Source organism: Chironomus tepperi, unplaced genomic scaffold, assembly GCF_022539635.2.
Source record: "Chironomus tepperi strain 1889 unplaced genomic scaffold, CSIRO-AGI_Ctep_v1 contig_85, whole genome shotgun sequence".
Taxonomy (NCBI): Eukaryota; Metazoa; Arthropoda; class Insecta; order Diptera; family Chironomidae; genus Chironomus; species Chironomus tepperi.
In genome coordinates this window covers 2,913,985-2,931,351 of record NW_027226207.1, presented here as the reverse complement: position 1 = coordinate 2,931,351, position 17,367 = coordinate 2,913,985, and the positions used below count along the sequence as shown (strand labels likewise).

At 31.6% G+C, this 17,367-nt stretch overlaps 1 protein-coding gene across 1 annotated transcript in view; it reads left to right on the top strand.

The window, feature by feature from the left end:
• The window catches only part of Nmdar1 (NMDA receptor 1), a 96,145-nt gene extending 80,900 nt beyond the window's left edge, over window positions 1-15,245 (top strand). Inside the window, exons 7-15 of the mRNA XM_070634830.1 lie at window positions 1,111-1,275; window positions 1,557-1,658; window positions 4,500-4,716; window positions 9,075-9,483; window positions 10,609-11,037; window positions 11,690-11,862; window positions 12,226-12,369; window positions 12,975-13,084; window positions 14,142-15,245. Coding sequence (XP_070490931.1) covers window positions 1,111-1,275; window positions 1,557-1,658; window positions 4,500-4,716; window positions 9,075-9,483; window positions 10,609-11,037; window positions 11,690-11,862; window positions 12,226-12,369; window positions 12,975-13,084; window positions 14,142-14,438 — 2,046 coding nt within the window. The 3' untranslated portion in view covers window positions 14,439-15,245. The remainder of the gene's footprint in view (window positions 1-1,110; window positions 1,276-1,556; window positions 1,659-4,499; window positions 4,717-9,074; window positions 9,484-10,608; window positions 11,038-11,689; window positions 11,863-12,225; window positions 12,370-12,974; window positions 13,085-14,141) is intronic.
• Window positions 15,246-17,367: the final 2,122 nt, after the last annotated feature.

The following is a 17,367-nucleotide window of genomic DNA, read 5'->3' as shown; positions in this document are numbered from 1 at the left end:
CACGTATTTGTGTAAATCTATGTACACAAGAATATCTAGCTAAATATGTGCTGCTTTTTAGAATATAACGATTGATGCTCTTTTTGCTGCTTCTTATACATCTTTTTAGTAAAGCGACATACATTCCACGCAGATATTATATATTATATAGACATACAGCCAGTATAAATATAGAATGTCGTAATGAAATTACTTGTTTGTAGAAATAATGGAGCGTGAATAATTTTCAATATTACCACTTCCATTTAAAATGGTTTTTCTTCCTTTCAATCTTCAAATCGTCGTCCTTCTTCATTTTATTAAATTTATGGGGTGATGTTTTTAGGAAATAAGAGCAAGGTAGTGGAGCATATTGAACTGATTGAGTAGTGAACTGTTTTGCATTGAATTCAGCTGAAGTGTGCTAATTAGTGCTGAATTAGTTGAGCTTTGCTGAATTGTGCTGAATAAGATGAATAGTTCTGAATTAACTAAAGTACACTGATTTAGTTGAAATGCGCTAGATTAGTTGACTAACAGTAAAGTAGCTGTATATTGTTGAATTACCTGAAATATGCTGAATTGTACTGAGTTGGATGAATGTTCACAACCAACTGAAGTGCATAGATTTAGTCAAATTAAAAATGATTAGCTGAATAGCACTGAACTAGTTGAATATTACGGGATTAGATGAGCTAAGCTTAATTTCACAGAGCTAGCTGAATATGGCTGAATTCACTGAATTAGGCTAAACTAGTTGAATTGAATTAGTCAAATTTCGAGTAATTATTTTAATGTCATTTAACTAGCTGTAATGTGCTGAATTCCCTGAATAGTAATGAATTAGTTGAATGAAACTAATTCAGCTAAATTGTGATGAATTAATTAACTTTTTTAAATTACGCTGAATTAGTCGAGAAACACTAAAATGACTAAGGATTCAATTTGTGGTCAGTTGCGCCCTGAGTTGCGCTGACTTAGCTGAATTGGGCTAAATCATAAATTATGCTTTTACTTCCTCAGCGACCAGTATATACCCTCCAACTTGAACACTTTCTATAGTAATAATTTTCCATTATGTTCTTCTTACATTTTTTCCCCGTTCTCTTCTTTTTATTCTTCTCTAAACAGGATAGTGTCTACGTTCTAGCGCATGCATTAAAAGAGATGATGGTGAATGAAACAATAACAGAAGCACCGAAAGATTGTGACGACTCGGGTGTATTTTGGGAGACGGGAAAGAAGCTCTTTCACTATTTAAAATCACGTAATATAAAAGGAAGAACAGGACGAGTGGTATGGGACTTATCGATATCAATTATAATGCACAATTATTAATAGAACACGAACATTTATTTATTAAAAAAATATTTATCTCCTATTTAATTATTTTAACCTTCTTTTTTCTCTACTTCTTTTCCATTCGCAATTACAATTATCGTTATCATCATCATCATCATCATCGTCATTTCCATCCCCACATGGTTCATGTATATCATAATTTTTCATTACCGCCATTGCCATCATCTTCAATATTTATATTTTTTTTTGCTTCGCATATCTATGACGTTACCTAGGCCTTCGACGATTCCGGCGATAGAATATATGCTGAATATGATGTAATCAATATCGGCAAAAAGAATGGATTGAAAGTTGTTGGAAAATTTTTCTTTGATGATGTAAGTAAATGCCAATTTATTTCGATTTTTTTATATGATTCTTTATGTTATGTATGAGGCTGTTATAATAACTGATAACGATTCCTTCTTCTACCATTGCTATCACTTTATTTCTTTTTGAACTGTAATAAAAAGAATTGCATAATAAAATTATCGTGCGTAAGTTATGAGGGCATGGACGCATATTTTTGCATTTTATGGATGCAATAGAAGAATTGGATTTTGGGCGAATAAAATTTGATTTTTTATTGCTGATGGACAGGCTGATTAAGGAGGAAAAAGGGATCAAATGTTTGATATTGCTGTGTTAAAATTTTAAGGTTGAATTTTTATGTGTCAAATTGCCTTTAGGACATATTGAGGTAAATCTCAATTTTTATTGTGAAAATTGGACGGCAGACAGCAGACACGACGTTGCCAAGGTAGCTACACTTCATTTACGGTCAAGAAAACGGTGTGGGAATGTTCTAGGAGATATGTTGTATCGTAAGATCAATTGTGATTCATGGTCTTCCATAAGAGATGTCTGATGCTGCCTCTATCGCTTCCACTTGTCGCCATTCGGTTTACATTGTAGTCAAACCTGCAATATATATGTCCCTTAGATCCGCGAACCAGTGGTTTTAAACTGTACCTTATAATTCGTCCAAGGCTGCAGACCTGCGTTTTTTGTATGCAAACCTGCAATTTTGAACTGACCCTAGTCCCCAGCAAGCAAACAGACTGTTCTTAAGAGCTAAACAAGCTGAAAGTAATGCTTAGAAGCATGCACAACTAGTACATTTAAGTAGGACAAGCTATAGCTAAAACTTAGAAGCATGCTGCCATCAGCTAGTGTGTTAATCATTTGGAGATCCAAATTTACTGCTTTATAAAGCACTTTACAGTTATCTCATTGAAAATCACTTAATTCAAACCATTTGCACAAGCTTCTCCATCCATCCTTATCACCAAAAATTCCCCGAAATGTTTTCAAGCACAAAATTCACGAGCATTTAAGCGAGAACTTAAAAAAACCTTAAAAAACACACAAACTTCCTTATAATTTTCATCTTTTCAATTTTATAATTAAGAAAATTTTCAAGGTCACGATGTAATTTATCACCAAGATACACTCTGTACGATAGCATACATACAGCATTAATTCAATTAAATTTAGACTTGCTCGCATTTATAATCAATGTTAATTACCATAATATTAAATTCTTCATTACACTCATAAAATCAATAGTCCTTGTTGTGATTTCATTCAGCATTTTCACTTCCAATGATGAAAATGAGTCATGCTGCATAATGGCAATCTAATTTTAATTTTAGGTCCCAAAAATGTCTTTGACTTAATTTACAGAAATAATTTTCTGTTGACTTTTTAAAATAAATTTAGTAAAAAATGAGGCCGACGGTCCACTTGTCAGCTATAGTTCCTACCAATACCTTTCTAAATCTGCTTCAACAATTTTTATTTCATTTAATTAATAAAGGTCGTCCAATTTCCTAAAATGAACAAACTTACTGACTTTAAAGGTTGTGTTTAAAGTGGAAATGCTCTCTGTTGTCAAGACAAACAAAATTTATGCTTTATTTAGCAACCATTGCTTACAAATTCGTGGGTGCTTCTTTGCTCCAAGGTAGTGGAACTAAATAATGCATTTACAGTTCGACTACAACTTGTGTATAATGTGAAAGGGTACATATCTATTGTTATGAATTTTCAACAATACTAAGAGAATATTTGAATAAATTTTAAGGAAGTCATTTGAAATTTAAATTCCTTTTATAGTGTTTTAAAATGGATTTGTAGACACAAAAAACTTGAATTTTTTTACATAATAGAAATGGAAACTTGAGAAAATTTGAATTTTTTCTTTTAAAAAAAGCTTTGGTTGGAGCTTTGGAATTACGTTTAGTGTGCCATGAAATGAAAATGTTTGGTAAGCTGTTTGTTGAAGTTTGAATTCAAAAAGTTTGTGCTTGATTTGATAACTTCATATTTTAAAAGACTTCTTGGCTTAAATTCCTTCTAGTCTAATAATTAAGAGTGCTATCACCACTGGCTGACTCATTTGTAGCATTTTAGAAGAGTTTAAATTGGGAAAATTTATAATTTTGATATTTTGGTTCGAAAATTTCGAAATTAACTTCGAATACTCCGAAAATATGAATAAATTCAAAAAGTAAAAGTCCGTTTTTCCATTTTTTAAGTCTGAGCGACACAAATGAAGAAGGTTCTACCATGTGGTTGAACAAGTTAAGTGGCTTCCATTTGGTGTTAATAAAAGAGGCGGCCTTGTTCATTTTTGTCGCTCGGGAGTTGATCAGGTACAAAATATGTAATATTAACGGTAATTTTAATTTCAAATATTCCAACGGTCATTTTTTTTTAAATTTTCAACGATTCTTATTCAAAAATTCGAACTTAACGGTCGCTTCCGAGTATGCACCAGTCTAAAATCTAGAAAGACTAACAACTTACTTATTCTATGTATTCCTAACTGCTGTAATTGTGTAACTCCTCCTTCCAACAATTAATAGGTCATAAATTCTTCACAAGGGATGCATACGGAGAAATGAAGTATGTAAACATCAGCGACGTTAAAATTTCTTAATTACATTCACTTAATTAAAGTCAGCAGCATCATAAAATTGGTTCAATTATGTGAAGCAATGAAGAAGAAGAAGTAAAGTTCTTCTTAGTTAATTAAATACAGCAGGAAATTGAATGAAAAAAAAATATATAAGTTGATTCCATCTCTTAGCTGAGATTCACAAAATATAAAAAGCTAATTAAATTAAATATTTTTCTATTTATTATTCTCATTTCGTTCTTTTTCTGATTTACAGGAGAGGGAAAAGATGCGCCTGAAAATCAACGACAGTGAAATTGTATGGCCGGGTAGAATAAAAAAGAAACCGGAAGGCTTCTTCATACCGACACATCTGAAGGTACTAACAATTGAGGAGAAGCCATTTGTTTATGTGAGAAAATTAACAGAAGAAGAAATTGAATGTGAGGAGGACGAGATACCATGTCCGCATTTTAACGTAACAAATGGAAATGGTGAGAAATCTTTAAATAATCCAAAAATATTCAGACATTGGAATGAGGAAAGAGCATAAAATAAAGAAAAATTTGTGAAAATTTATTCCTTTTTACAGACACATACATACACGCACATCCTACCTTAACCTCCTTCCTCCCTTAAAACCTATAAATTCTTCTCGACTGTCTCACGTTGATTTCCGTTTTACTGTGCCTTGATGAAAGGTTTTTTTTTTGGGGCTATTTTTCTTTAATACTTTCGGTCGAATAAAATGAATGGCAACAAAATAAGAAGATGAGGAATCCCATAATTTTTGCTTCTTTTTTCATTCGTATCCATCAACGCTATATGTTTTATTCTTCAGGCTCTTTGTTGCTGGATGATGAATTATTAAAGAATGGGTGTTGATTTCGTAGGCATTTTGGGTGTTCATACTGCTCCTGTCTAAATGACAATCCTTAATTCAAAAGAGTCTATCTGAGATTGATACTTGCATAATATTGTAGCTGGATTAGACTTTATAATTCCTAGCCCAGTATACTCACTTACTTACTTCACCGTACAGATCAATTGTGATCCATGGCGTCCCTCAGGTATCATTGTCTGTTATTTGACATAGTATCTAGTTAATAGCAAGACCCACGGTCGACTAATATCCGTTTTATGGAACATTTCTGAGAAAATGTCATTAGTTGACCATGGGTCTAGTTATTAATTAGACATTATGTCAAGTTGATCACACGGGCTAGTAAACATGACTTTTAATTTACTAACTGAAGGCTAGCTATTGTCAACTAACGGCTGATAATTAACTTTGGGATAACAAGTCTATGTGTTCCGATCGAGCAGGCATTTAAGACAGTCCTTAAACAATCTTTCAGATATTCCATAACCCCAAAAGCGGATTTACTCCAATCATACAGCTTAAATGCTAATCCAGTAGCTTAAAGAGCCTGAATCTTCGACTCTTGACTTGTACAAATCTCAATTCAAGTCAAAAAGCTTCTGTGATGTCTACATAACATTCAAACGATCTACAACATCCATAGAAAAAGTTCTAACCTTCAAAAATCTCATTACCTTTCCAGCCCGAGGGTCACAACCCTTAAATAAATTGCGCTAATATGCCACAATTAATTCAAAACCTTCCACAAAATTTCTCTCTTCTTCTTCTTCATCCTCGTTAAAGAGATCACGTGCTATTTTTAGTAAAGTTATTTTATTTGATTGATGGACATCGACCATTCCATTTCTTCCTCCTTCCTTTACATTTCCTTCATCTTCTTTTGTGTGGCTGATGAAGGCTCAAAAATGAGTTGAAAGATTGCGATTTTAGTTTGACTTTTATATTAAAAATGGACATGCATTTGAGGATGTTAAGGCTTGGACACTTTTGTGAAAAATGATTGTCACATGCTTGACATATTGTGATTTCATGATAAATGACTTTTTTAGTACGATCTGCCATATCAATGGCATTGATTTAATGACAATTGTCAAAATGTATCGACAGTAATATTGACAAAATAATTTATTTAATTTTACTGTTCTGTCCCAAATGCTATATCATAATATCTTTAAGGAATTGAACTGTTAGAAATGACAATAACAATTTTTTAAAAAGCATTAAAAGAAATTGGACTGACATAATCTTCACAATTTATTCTTCATATATGTAGATATGAAAAGTCTAGAGAAAAGTTAAGCATCGCATGATGAATAATAAACGAATATTATTCCTAGAAATTGCTTTTGATACAGCAATATGGAAAAAAAATTTACTTTGATAAAGTTAGCTTGAAATCTATTAATTGAATCATATTGATGGAAATTCTACTGAAAATTAATTAAAAAGTTTCACAAAGAAGGTTTTCAATCAGGAAAAATGGGGATATTGTGAAATACCAAAGGGGATCAATCACAAGTGACGTACATTAAAGCCTCAACTCGTCAAGGGATTTTCAAGACTCAATTTCTCTTCGATTTCATTCAAAAAATTATTTTGTGAAGATTATTGCAAAGCAGCGGTGGTGTAGTTGCTTAAGCATGGGCTTCCAACGTTGACAACACAGGTTCAATTCCAAATAATTCTATAATCTACATACTTACTTCTACCATGGCCTCCCATAGATCCCCCCCGCTCTCTCGCTGCTTACCGCTTGCCAATTCTCGATTCCAAGTGTAATTCTGTCTCGGTCGGCAACTTCCTTCAATGAGATCTTTGGACGACCACGTGCTTTTTAATCTATTGTCCTCGCAATTACAAGATGGAGGTGAAATAGAAATTGGCGCGAGGAGCAAGCACAAATTGAACAGCAACATGAATCACGAGTAGCTTAAGAGCGTCCATTGAAAGTACTAATAACCCATAAAATACATGAACCCTAGTAAGGAACCCAAAGGATGGAAATAAAAATGATTCATTAAAATTTTGTGACTGAATCTTTTGGTTTCTCAATTAAAGATCTTAAATCACAATATATTTACGTTACACCACTTCCAAACCCCTCCAGTCTCAGAATTTCTAACTTAAAAGCTAACTTTATCAAAGTAAAAAATAGTATGAGTAAAAATGAAAAAGTTTTCATGAGCATGTTAAATGGATGAATGAACGCGATGCAGTTTTCTTTTATTATTTTCGATTATCCTTCATCCATTCATCCATCCATCCATCTTGCTACGACTCTCTGATATACGATACAAAATAATAGAGCTACATCAAATGTATAAGTTTAACATTATTATATTCATCCTTACATTGTGTATATATACTCGATTTTTTTTTTTGTAAATGTGTACATAAACGATGAAAATTTAATTCAATTTGAGAGCGTGATGATATTTTTATAATGGAAATTGCACAAGTCCGTTATTTTTTTTGTGAATTTAGATTCAGTGTTCATCTGCATGCTGGATATTATGCAGACACAGAAAAGAGGTCACAGATAGACAAATGGCCGGAGTTTTAAAATTTTTGCTTTGGATGTCAGGAAAGAATAGAAGAAAAATTTTTTGTGTGCTTTTGAGAGGATTATAATTTAAGTTCTTGTTGGTGATCCTTGAAAGTACGTGAATTTAAGTTTGGAGTGGTTTTAAAAAATTTAAATGGAAGTTTAAGGAAGGAAATTATTTAAAACGATTGGTGGTGCTCTAAAAGCCTTTGATCTTATTAAATTAAAAAAAAGACATAGATACATCTATTAACAATTTCTTGGTGAAATTGTAAGATTCGAACTTACGACTTTTTTAAATCTTTAGCAATGTCCTCAATTAATTAAAAGACCTACATATTGTATAAAATCAGTACTTTTAACTTCAAATTTCAACTTACAATTTTTTAAATATGTTCAAACTTTTGAATTTACTGAATCAATCCGAAAGGCACACGATGTAGAAATGGACGAATATCCATAGAAACAGTTGAGATCAGCATGACCAAAGCTCGAAGTCGACTTGGATTTCGTATGAAAAGTCGACTCGACTTCGTATCAAGTCAATTTCGAGCTTTAGTCCTAGCTCAGATTCGATAAAGTCCATCCTTTGATCAGAATCAAGTCAGCTTGAAACCAGATTTTCAACTATTTTTACGCTATGTGCTTTCTTAGCTTATATTGTCATTTAAAACACGAAATTCTATCAGAAAAATTGTCAAATTGTATGAATTTTCAGGAAATATGTGGTAATAACTTTCTATTGTACCTGCCAGAACCATTTAGATTATTTTCCGAGTGACACAATTGAAAAAGACTCCGTGTGACGTCCATATGGTTTCCAAATTTCGACAGCTTTCCCTTTGATGTTAATCAGAGCTGGAATCTTGTATGGAAAAGGCGACTTGAGAAGACTGGATATAAAATTCGAGTGGATTTTGAGCTTTGACGCTAATCAAATAGCTTTAATAGAGTCATAAAAGCTTCTTAACAGAACCTTGCTCATTTATGTTGCTCGGATTTAATTCCCCATGTCATTTAATTTCGTTCAACTTCCCAATATAACAATTAATCTCTAGCACGGTAAAAGTTAAGCACAAAGGCTATTAATCTTTCCCAGCTTCCGGTTTTTAAAACGAGAGAGAGAGAAAAATATAAAAAATCTTGAAAAATTGTTCAGCTTATCAGCAAGCCATTCAAAGACACACAAAAGTGCATTTCAAAAGCATAAATACACACACATAAAATGCAGCAATTTATGTACAGTACACTTGTGCAGTTCCCATTTAAAAAGCTTCCTCATTGTAGACATGAACTTTATATTTTTTTGTTCTATATAAATCTAATTAAATTTTTATCCATTTTCTTCTTTCTTCTCTTTTTCTCCCATTTTTTTCGTTCCATTTCATCACAAAAATGCTCATTATATAATAAAATATTCACAGAAAAGGATTATTGCTGTCGTGGATATTGCATAGATTTGCTTAAAGCATTATCACATCGCATTAATTTTACATACGACTTAGCACTATCGCCTGATGGTCAATTTGGTCATTACATAATTAAAAACTTGTCCAGCACAATGGGAGTGAAAAAAGAATGGACAGGATTGATCGGTGAGCTCGTGACGGAGCGAGCCGATCTAATTGTTGCACCGCTTACAATTAATCCGGAAAGAGCCGAATTCATTGAATTTTCGAAACCATTTAAATACCAAGGCATTACTATTTTGGAAAAGAAACCATCACGGAGTTCAACTCTAGTGAGTTTCTTGCAACCATTCAGCAATACCTTGTGGATTCTCGTTATGGTTTCTGTTCATGTTGTCGCTCTCGTTCTCTATCTGCTGGATAGGTTAGCATCATTCAAAAAATTTATATAATAATGTCTTTTTTGGAATTTTTTTATTCATAAATTTTATGATTTTCTTCATTCATTCATTACGATGTAAGCAAAACTTGAGAGACACAAAAGTTCAGAAGCATCTTCTTAGTGCTTGTGGGCGCTAAGATATTATTTTCTATGTAAACTTCATAGCTGGGTGTCTTTTAATTTTTGTGTCTCTTAGGACACTGATCTTAATGGTAGCAGACTATAGAGACAGACTGTGAAGCAGATTATACAATTATGAATAGACTGGATGTAGATAAGAGACAGACTGAGGATAATGTTGTGATATTCAAGGAATTTAATAGAGTATGAGACATATTGACGTGATTCTGTGACTTAATATGAACTGAAAGACTCATTCGACTATGTGGGTTCAATTTTATGGATTTGACTTCCAGGGTATCCTTAGCAAGAAAGGAACATGCTCTCAAGAGTAGAGTTAGCTCTGATCTAGTATATTTAAGATTAGCAAGCTCTCCAAAGCATGTTATCTGCTTGTTTGCGTATGTTTTGGAGTATGGACTTTAGTGTCTTTATCTACACATCCTCGGTCTTACTTGTGACCCATTGTGGTCCAGAATACTCAAAATTATCCATATCCAGTCAAGTTCTAGAAAAATTCACCACAAATTCCCACATTAAAGTTAAATTCAGGTTAAAGACTGCCATTAATGCATAACAAAATTCATGTCACTTCCTTCACATCAAAATCAATGTGTACATATGCCAAATCATATATTTTGAATATACTCTCTCCAAGGACGACGACAGATCATTTTGCTTACATTGGGATTTATATTAAATTTCAATCATCTCAAATAAGTGAATCTCGCAGCTTCATAAAAGTCATCACCATCGTCATGATGTCATTCATGCTTTTAATCTTATGCTTTATATTTTTACTTCACCAAAAAACCGTCATCTCTATAATTTTTTTATGTGTATGTCATTCATAACATGTATATATGTTGCTTTCTGCGTAGATTAAGTAGTAGTCTGACGCTTGAGCTTCTTTTTCTTTCTTCTCGTTTTTTCCTCTCATTCTCTTTCTCTCGACACGAAAAAAACAAAAATCGAAACTTTCAACAGATTTTCACCATTTGGTCGCTTTAAGCTGACAAATAACGATGGAACGGAGGAGGATGCACTCAATCTCAGCTCAGCAATATGGTTTGCATGGGGTGTACTGTTAAATAGTGGAATTGGTGAAGGTACACCAAGAAGCTTCTCAGCTCGTGTCCTCGGAATGGTATGGGCTGGTTTTGCAATGATCATTGTTGCTTCATACACTGCCAACTTGGCCGCCTTTCTCGTCTTGGAACGTCCAAAAACGAAATTATCCGGTATCAACGATGCACGTTTACGTAATACTATGGAGAATCTTACATGTGCAACTGTTAAGGGATCAGCTGTAGACATGTACTTTAGACGGCAAGTAGAATTATCAAATATGTACAGAACAATGGAGGCAAACAATTATGAAACAGCAGAGCAGGCCATTCAGGATGTTAAAGATGGGTGAGTTCATATGACTTTTTGTTAATAATGTCAAGGGTTCGTGGATATTTTGGTGCTAGTCTGGGGATTCGGGTGGAAGGTATAGGTTCCAACTGAGTAGTTTAGCCTCCATTTTGGAGCCCCCATTTTCGATACATCCTTAGTTAATAACGATTTGTTAGTGCTGTATTAACAGTATTTTATATAATATTTGAGAATTGCTTATATTGGGAATCGAACCCACATAAATGTGAGGATTGCAGTGTTTAAGCATGATATCAGGAACAGATGAACTGGTATATCTCCTGATATAAGACTCGATACTCGTGAATCCTCTGAATCTAAATGAGAACCAAACACTAAAGTCACTAAACCAAAATCCACAAATTTACTAGTTTTACTTTGACAATTTGTGGTTTTTGAGTTGAACAAAAGAATTAGAACCAATAATTCGATCCATTGTGACAGCTTAGAAGTTCTTTATCTATCCATCTATCAGCTTATCTATCGATCCTTCTATCTATTTATCTATCAATCTATTCTGTTCTCAATTTTATTTACTCAATTGAATAGATCCTTAAATAAATAAAAAAAGACTGAAGAACTGAATATTTAATTTAATCTTTTTCATCTCTTCCGTTCTCTTTGTGTATCCTCGATCATCATCATAAAGTAAACTGATGGCATTCATTTGGGACTCGTCAAGATTAGAATATGAAGCTGCAAAAGATTGCGAGCTGGTTACTGCAGGAGAGCTGTTTGGACGTAGTGGATACGGGATTGGACTTCAAAAAGGAAGTCCGTGGACGGATGCTGTTACATTAGCTATATTAGATTTTCACGAAAGTAAGTAATTCAATTTTTCAGTTAAATTACAAGCTACAATGTCAGAGATTTTGCCTATAAACCATAAATTATCCCCATCCATTGTGTCTGTCATCCAGTAGACTCATTGTCATCTGATTTTAATTTCTACGCTCAAATCTCTTAATCAATAATTCCAACATTTTTCAATAAAACAAGGCGATAAAAATGTCTCACGAACTTCCATAAACTAATAGCTTGAATCTATCACGTACGCCATTCATTAAGTTAAAATCTCAATTCAGTCACAATAATAAAAAAAAATCTCTTTTTAATTACTATAGAACATTTAATTGAGTCATTGAAAACAAATCAATTAATTTTAAATAATTTATCAATTTCAAGGTGGCTTTATGGAAGCACTAGATAAAGAATGGATTTTCCATGGGAATATCCAGCAATGTGAACAATTTGAGAAAACACCAAACACGTTAGGATTAAAGAATATGGCTGGGGTGTTTATACTTGTTGGTGCGGGTATCATTGGAGGTAAGTTGACTTTAATTTTGGATGGATTTTGATGGATTTATTCAGGAATTTGCTATAAACATGCTGTTTTGATGCAATTGGGTGTTCTATTACCTAATCACTCATTTCGCTGGCCGTACATATCATCTGCGATCAACTGCCTTCCTCATTTTGCATCTATCGATGGAAGTTACTTAGTCACCGAAAATTCACTATGTGGCAATCGGTTTGACCTAATTCCTCTCATTTTGGACCATTCTTTTAATTAGGACATAACCATTTTGGGAAGAATGACTCCCTATCAGGCAAAGAAGCCACTTTTAGGTACTGTAAAGGTATTTCCGTACCATAAAAGCATGCTCTGTGTCTGTTAGGAATTGTTAATCAAATCATCAAGTAAACATCAAACATTGCCACAAAATGATCTACAAAGCATCTACTCATTTGCATCTTTAAAAATCTAAACCACACTAATGAGTAGAACAGGACAAAAGCAGCAATTTGAATGAATAGCAATCTTGAATAAATATCCATTAATTTTCGTTCATGACTCCCATTTCCTCCATATTTTGTCTCATTCTAATTCATTTTTATTAATCTCATTTGCGTTCATGCTCAACGTTTAGGTATTGGCCTAATCATAATTGAAGTTGTATATAAGAAACATCAAATAAAGAAACAAAAGAGAATGGAAATTGCCAGACATGCGGCAGACAAGTGGAGAGGAACAATTGAGGTAAGTGTACATACAAAAAATTAATATTATCGTCATCAGCATCAAAAAGTCAAAGAATAGGGGAAGGACAGAATTAATTAGAATATAGACATAATGTGGACTTTATTCAATCAAAGAGTAATAATAATGTGATCTTTTGTTTGGGATGGACATAAAATAGTAAGAAGAAAAATATGGATTTTAATGAGTATCTCTGCTATAGGAATCGAGATATAATCATAAAAATTAATTGCTGATTCCACAAACATCGATAAAAATTAATTTTCGGATTGTTTGCTTTGTAGTAAGACTTAAATTAAAGGAAATGGTTCTGGTTGTCATCAAATTTGTTGGTAAAAGGTCTAGTTCATGTATTAAGATGAGAATGAAGGTTTAAGGAACATGAGAAGATGTAAATAAATGATGAACATCAATGAGGACAATGATGACATTATGTAGTGTTATCACTGTGCTAAATCTTTACTAGTCCTAATTAATTTGGGTTTGACGATAAAGTTTGGTAGGAATATGGAAGTCGAGAGACTAGCTGAATCAATTTAGGAAGGTTTTGGTTCTTTTTTCATCATTTATTGTCATTTCTTCTGTTTTTTGTAACAGTTACGGAGTATGAAGTAATGTATCTATTGGGCCAATTGGGTGTCTAGATTTTGAACTTAGCAATTTTCGAAATTCGATTATGAAATTTGTGAATCTTGAAATTCGATTTCGAAATTCGTCATCAAAATTTGTAAATATCGAAAACCAATTTTGAAATTTTCGAATGTCAAAATTCGATTTCGAAATTTGTGATTTTCGAAAATCAACTTCGAATTTTGTGATTTTCGAAAATCGATTTCGAAATTCGATTCCTAAATTTTTGAATCTTGTCATCCCATCAAAGTTTTCCATTAAACTTAGCAAACATCGATATAACTACCTTCCAAAACTTGGTGTCAATGTCATCATCGAAGGGTCAACAAAATTAATTTTCCAGCATAACCTTTTAAATCTACTTCAGAAAAGAAGTCAAAAATTCAATCACCAAAAATCATACCTACAATTTCTTTTCAATTCACAGAAACGAAAACACCTTCGTCAATCGCTAGCAATGCAGAGACAGTATCATGTCGGACTTAATTCCGTCACGAAATCAATTAGTCAGGTGGTTGATAAGAATAGATATCCAACATTGACTCATCGTGGACCCGAACGGGCATGGAATACAGGAGCCCTTTCCGCCCAAGATTTATCGGGTCGACAACGACTGAATGGGGATGATATACAGTATAATATTTATAATAATCGACATAAAAAGCCACCGAAGAAACCACCGATACCGACATATGCATCTGATGTCTCTCATTTGGTTGTTTAAAGTTTGATAAAAATTGTACTCGAATTAAATTAATTAAAAATTATGTGAAAAAAATAACAAAAACTTTATATGAAAAAACAAGAAAATAATTAGTGTTAATAAAAATGTTAATATGGAAATATTTAATTAAAATTGAAATTAAAAGTGGGGATTATGAATAGTAAAGCGGGTAAATAGCAAAATGGGGTAAAATAAGTTACTTAAAATTAGGTTAAATTTTTTTTAAAAATGAAGTAAAATTGGGTCGAAAAATTAAAAAAATTCAAATTAAAATCTGGGAGAATTAAGGAAAAACCTGGGAAAATTGAGGAAAAATCTAGGAAAATTCAAAATAAAATCTGGGAAAATTTAAAGGAAAATTCAAGTTAAAATCTGGGAAAAATTGGAAATTCATGAAGAATTGTTAAAAAATTTATAAAATGACTAGGCAAAGTTAAAGTTGAAAAAAGCTCAAAAAATTAGGGAAAATTTAGTGGAAAACTTTAGGGGACATGAAATGTTGCGCGCGCTATGAACGAAACAAAAAATAAATAAATAAATGGAAAATTTTCTTATTCTTCTTGTTGAATTTTCACAAACGAAGTGACTACAAAATGATGTTTAATTGAGGAATAGAAGAGATTAGATGAATTATATTTTAACAAGAGAAAGAAATATTAAAATAAATTTTTCTATAGAGTGCTCTATGGTTGGGGTACTGGGGTTGTGAGGGTTTGGGCTCTTGAGATTAGAATTTTAGATTTTGATTGCGTTTTGAAAGAAAAATTTTAGTTTTTTTATCAAAACTTTATCAAACTTAAAATTTTTTAGAAGCTTTGATTTAAAAAATATTTGAAAAGTTTAAAAATTTAAATTTGAATTTGGAGTTTTTTAAGAAATTTTGCAAATTTTGCTTGCAATTTTCTTAAAACTTTGAAAATTGGAATTTAAAACTTTTAAAATATTTCAAGAATCAAGAATTTGAATTTTTAAAGTTTCAAATTTTGAGTTTTTGTCAAATTCAAAATTTTTACTAATTAAAGATTTTGTAGTTTTATAATTATAAAGTTCGAAATTTTCAAAATTTAAAACTTGAATTTTAAAAATTAAAAATTTGAATTTTAAATGATAACTTTTGAGTTTTCAAGAATAAAGTTTTTTTTAAATTGAAAAATTTAAATTTTTGTCAATTTAGAATTATTTTCAATTTTAAAATTAATAGTAATCTGTCAAAATTTTCATGCAATAATTTATGTCAAGCACAAAAATCAACAAAATCAATCAATTCAACTCTCAAAAGGTCACCATTCACTATTCCCCAAGTGACCCCACCAAACTTAATGAATGAGTGTAGATTCGTATATAAATAAAATAATTAATTATACATTTCGATTGTTCACAAAATAAAAAAAAACACACACACGTCTAAAATTAAATGATTCTAACTATGGCAATTTTTAAAAATGAAACAAAAAAAAAAACTATAAAAAAATTAACTAAAATTTACTCATAAATAAATAAAAAAAAACTAAACGTGAAAAAAATTAAATAAATATGCATAAAATCAAAAAAATGTGTAAAAAATTTATAATAAATTTTCATTTATGGAACATGAGAAATGTATGAACAAAAAAAAAAACTTATTAAACTGCCATTTTAATAAACGAAACCAAAACAAAAAAATAAGGGGGATATAAAAAATATATTAAACCACTTGAACAAGTTAAATAGGGGACAAGGAAAGTTTTACATAAAAGTGGATATAATAATTAATTAATATACAAAAAAAACAACACATTAACCAACATTGATACTCCTTTCTGTTTCGTTAGTTATGAAATTTTTGCAAAAGAGAGAAATTTTTTTATGGCTTTCCACGTGCTGGTTACCATGAGAATTTTTCTTACGGGTTTGGCAATGATTGGGGGATATTATTATGGGATGAAAGGAAGCTTTAAGTAGAATATGTTGAGGAAATTTGAGACTTTGGGGTTTTTGGTAAATTGATTTTTAATTAGCAATTGTTGAACTTTGTAATTGTTTAAAGGTTTCTTTGCATTGATTACTTTTTAGTTTACATCGAGTGATGCCTTTAGCTGTTCGAATTTGGCTTGTACTGTCGGAATATTTAAATAATTTGATTTTAAATTTAAATTTCCAGAGTTTCAATTTTGAATTTTAGAACTTTACAATTTGTATGGTTCTGAAAATTTTACCACAGAATTTGTGAGGTTTCGAAAATCTCACCTAATAATTTGTGAGGTTTTGAAAGTTTAAATTTTAATTGACCGTTAATTGTTTGATTGTTCAATTTATTATTTATATATGACGTCAAACCTTAAAAATCATAAGTGAATGACCCATAAATTAGACATTCCAAATCTCAAAAGTATTAATTGGATTCGTTCTACATATTTCAAAATACAACAAACGATCCGATCCGATTATTTATCTCCAAATATTCTCTTATCTTAAGTTCCAAAAACTGACCAGTACACATTCACAAACACAAAGACCTTTTTTTGATGCGGAAGTAAAACCTTTTGAGAGATAAAAAAAATTGGCAAAACATTTTTCATGTTAATGATCCCCTTGGAAAGTTTTTAACTTTTATTTTTAGAAACAAAATAAATTCACAAACACACACAAATGTTTACGGACACATACAAGGGAGATAAAAAAAATACGTAGATAATTCTCAAGTTAACGGAAAAATTCAGATGAGAAACAAAAAAAAAAAATAATAATAGAAAAATAGCATAAAAGTACTAATGATAATAATGTTAATAATCTCTATATGTCTAATGATAAAACTTATGAGGGAGAAAATGAAACTTTTGACCATACTCGATCCCTTTACCGTTTTATCAGAATATATACGGAAATACCACAGAAAAACTTACAATTTTTATGAGCAATCTAATGTCAAAATACACCCATATATCCATCC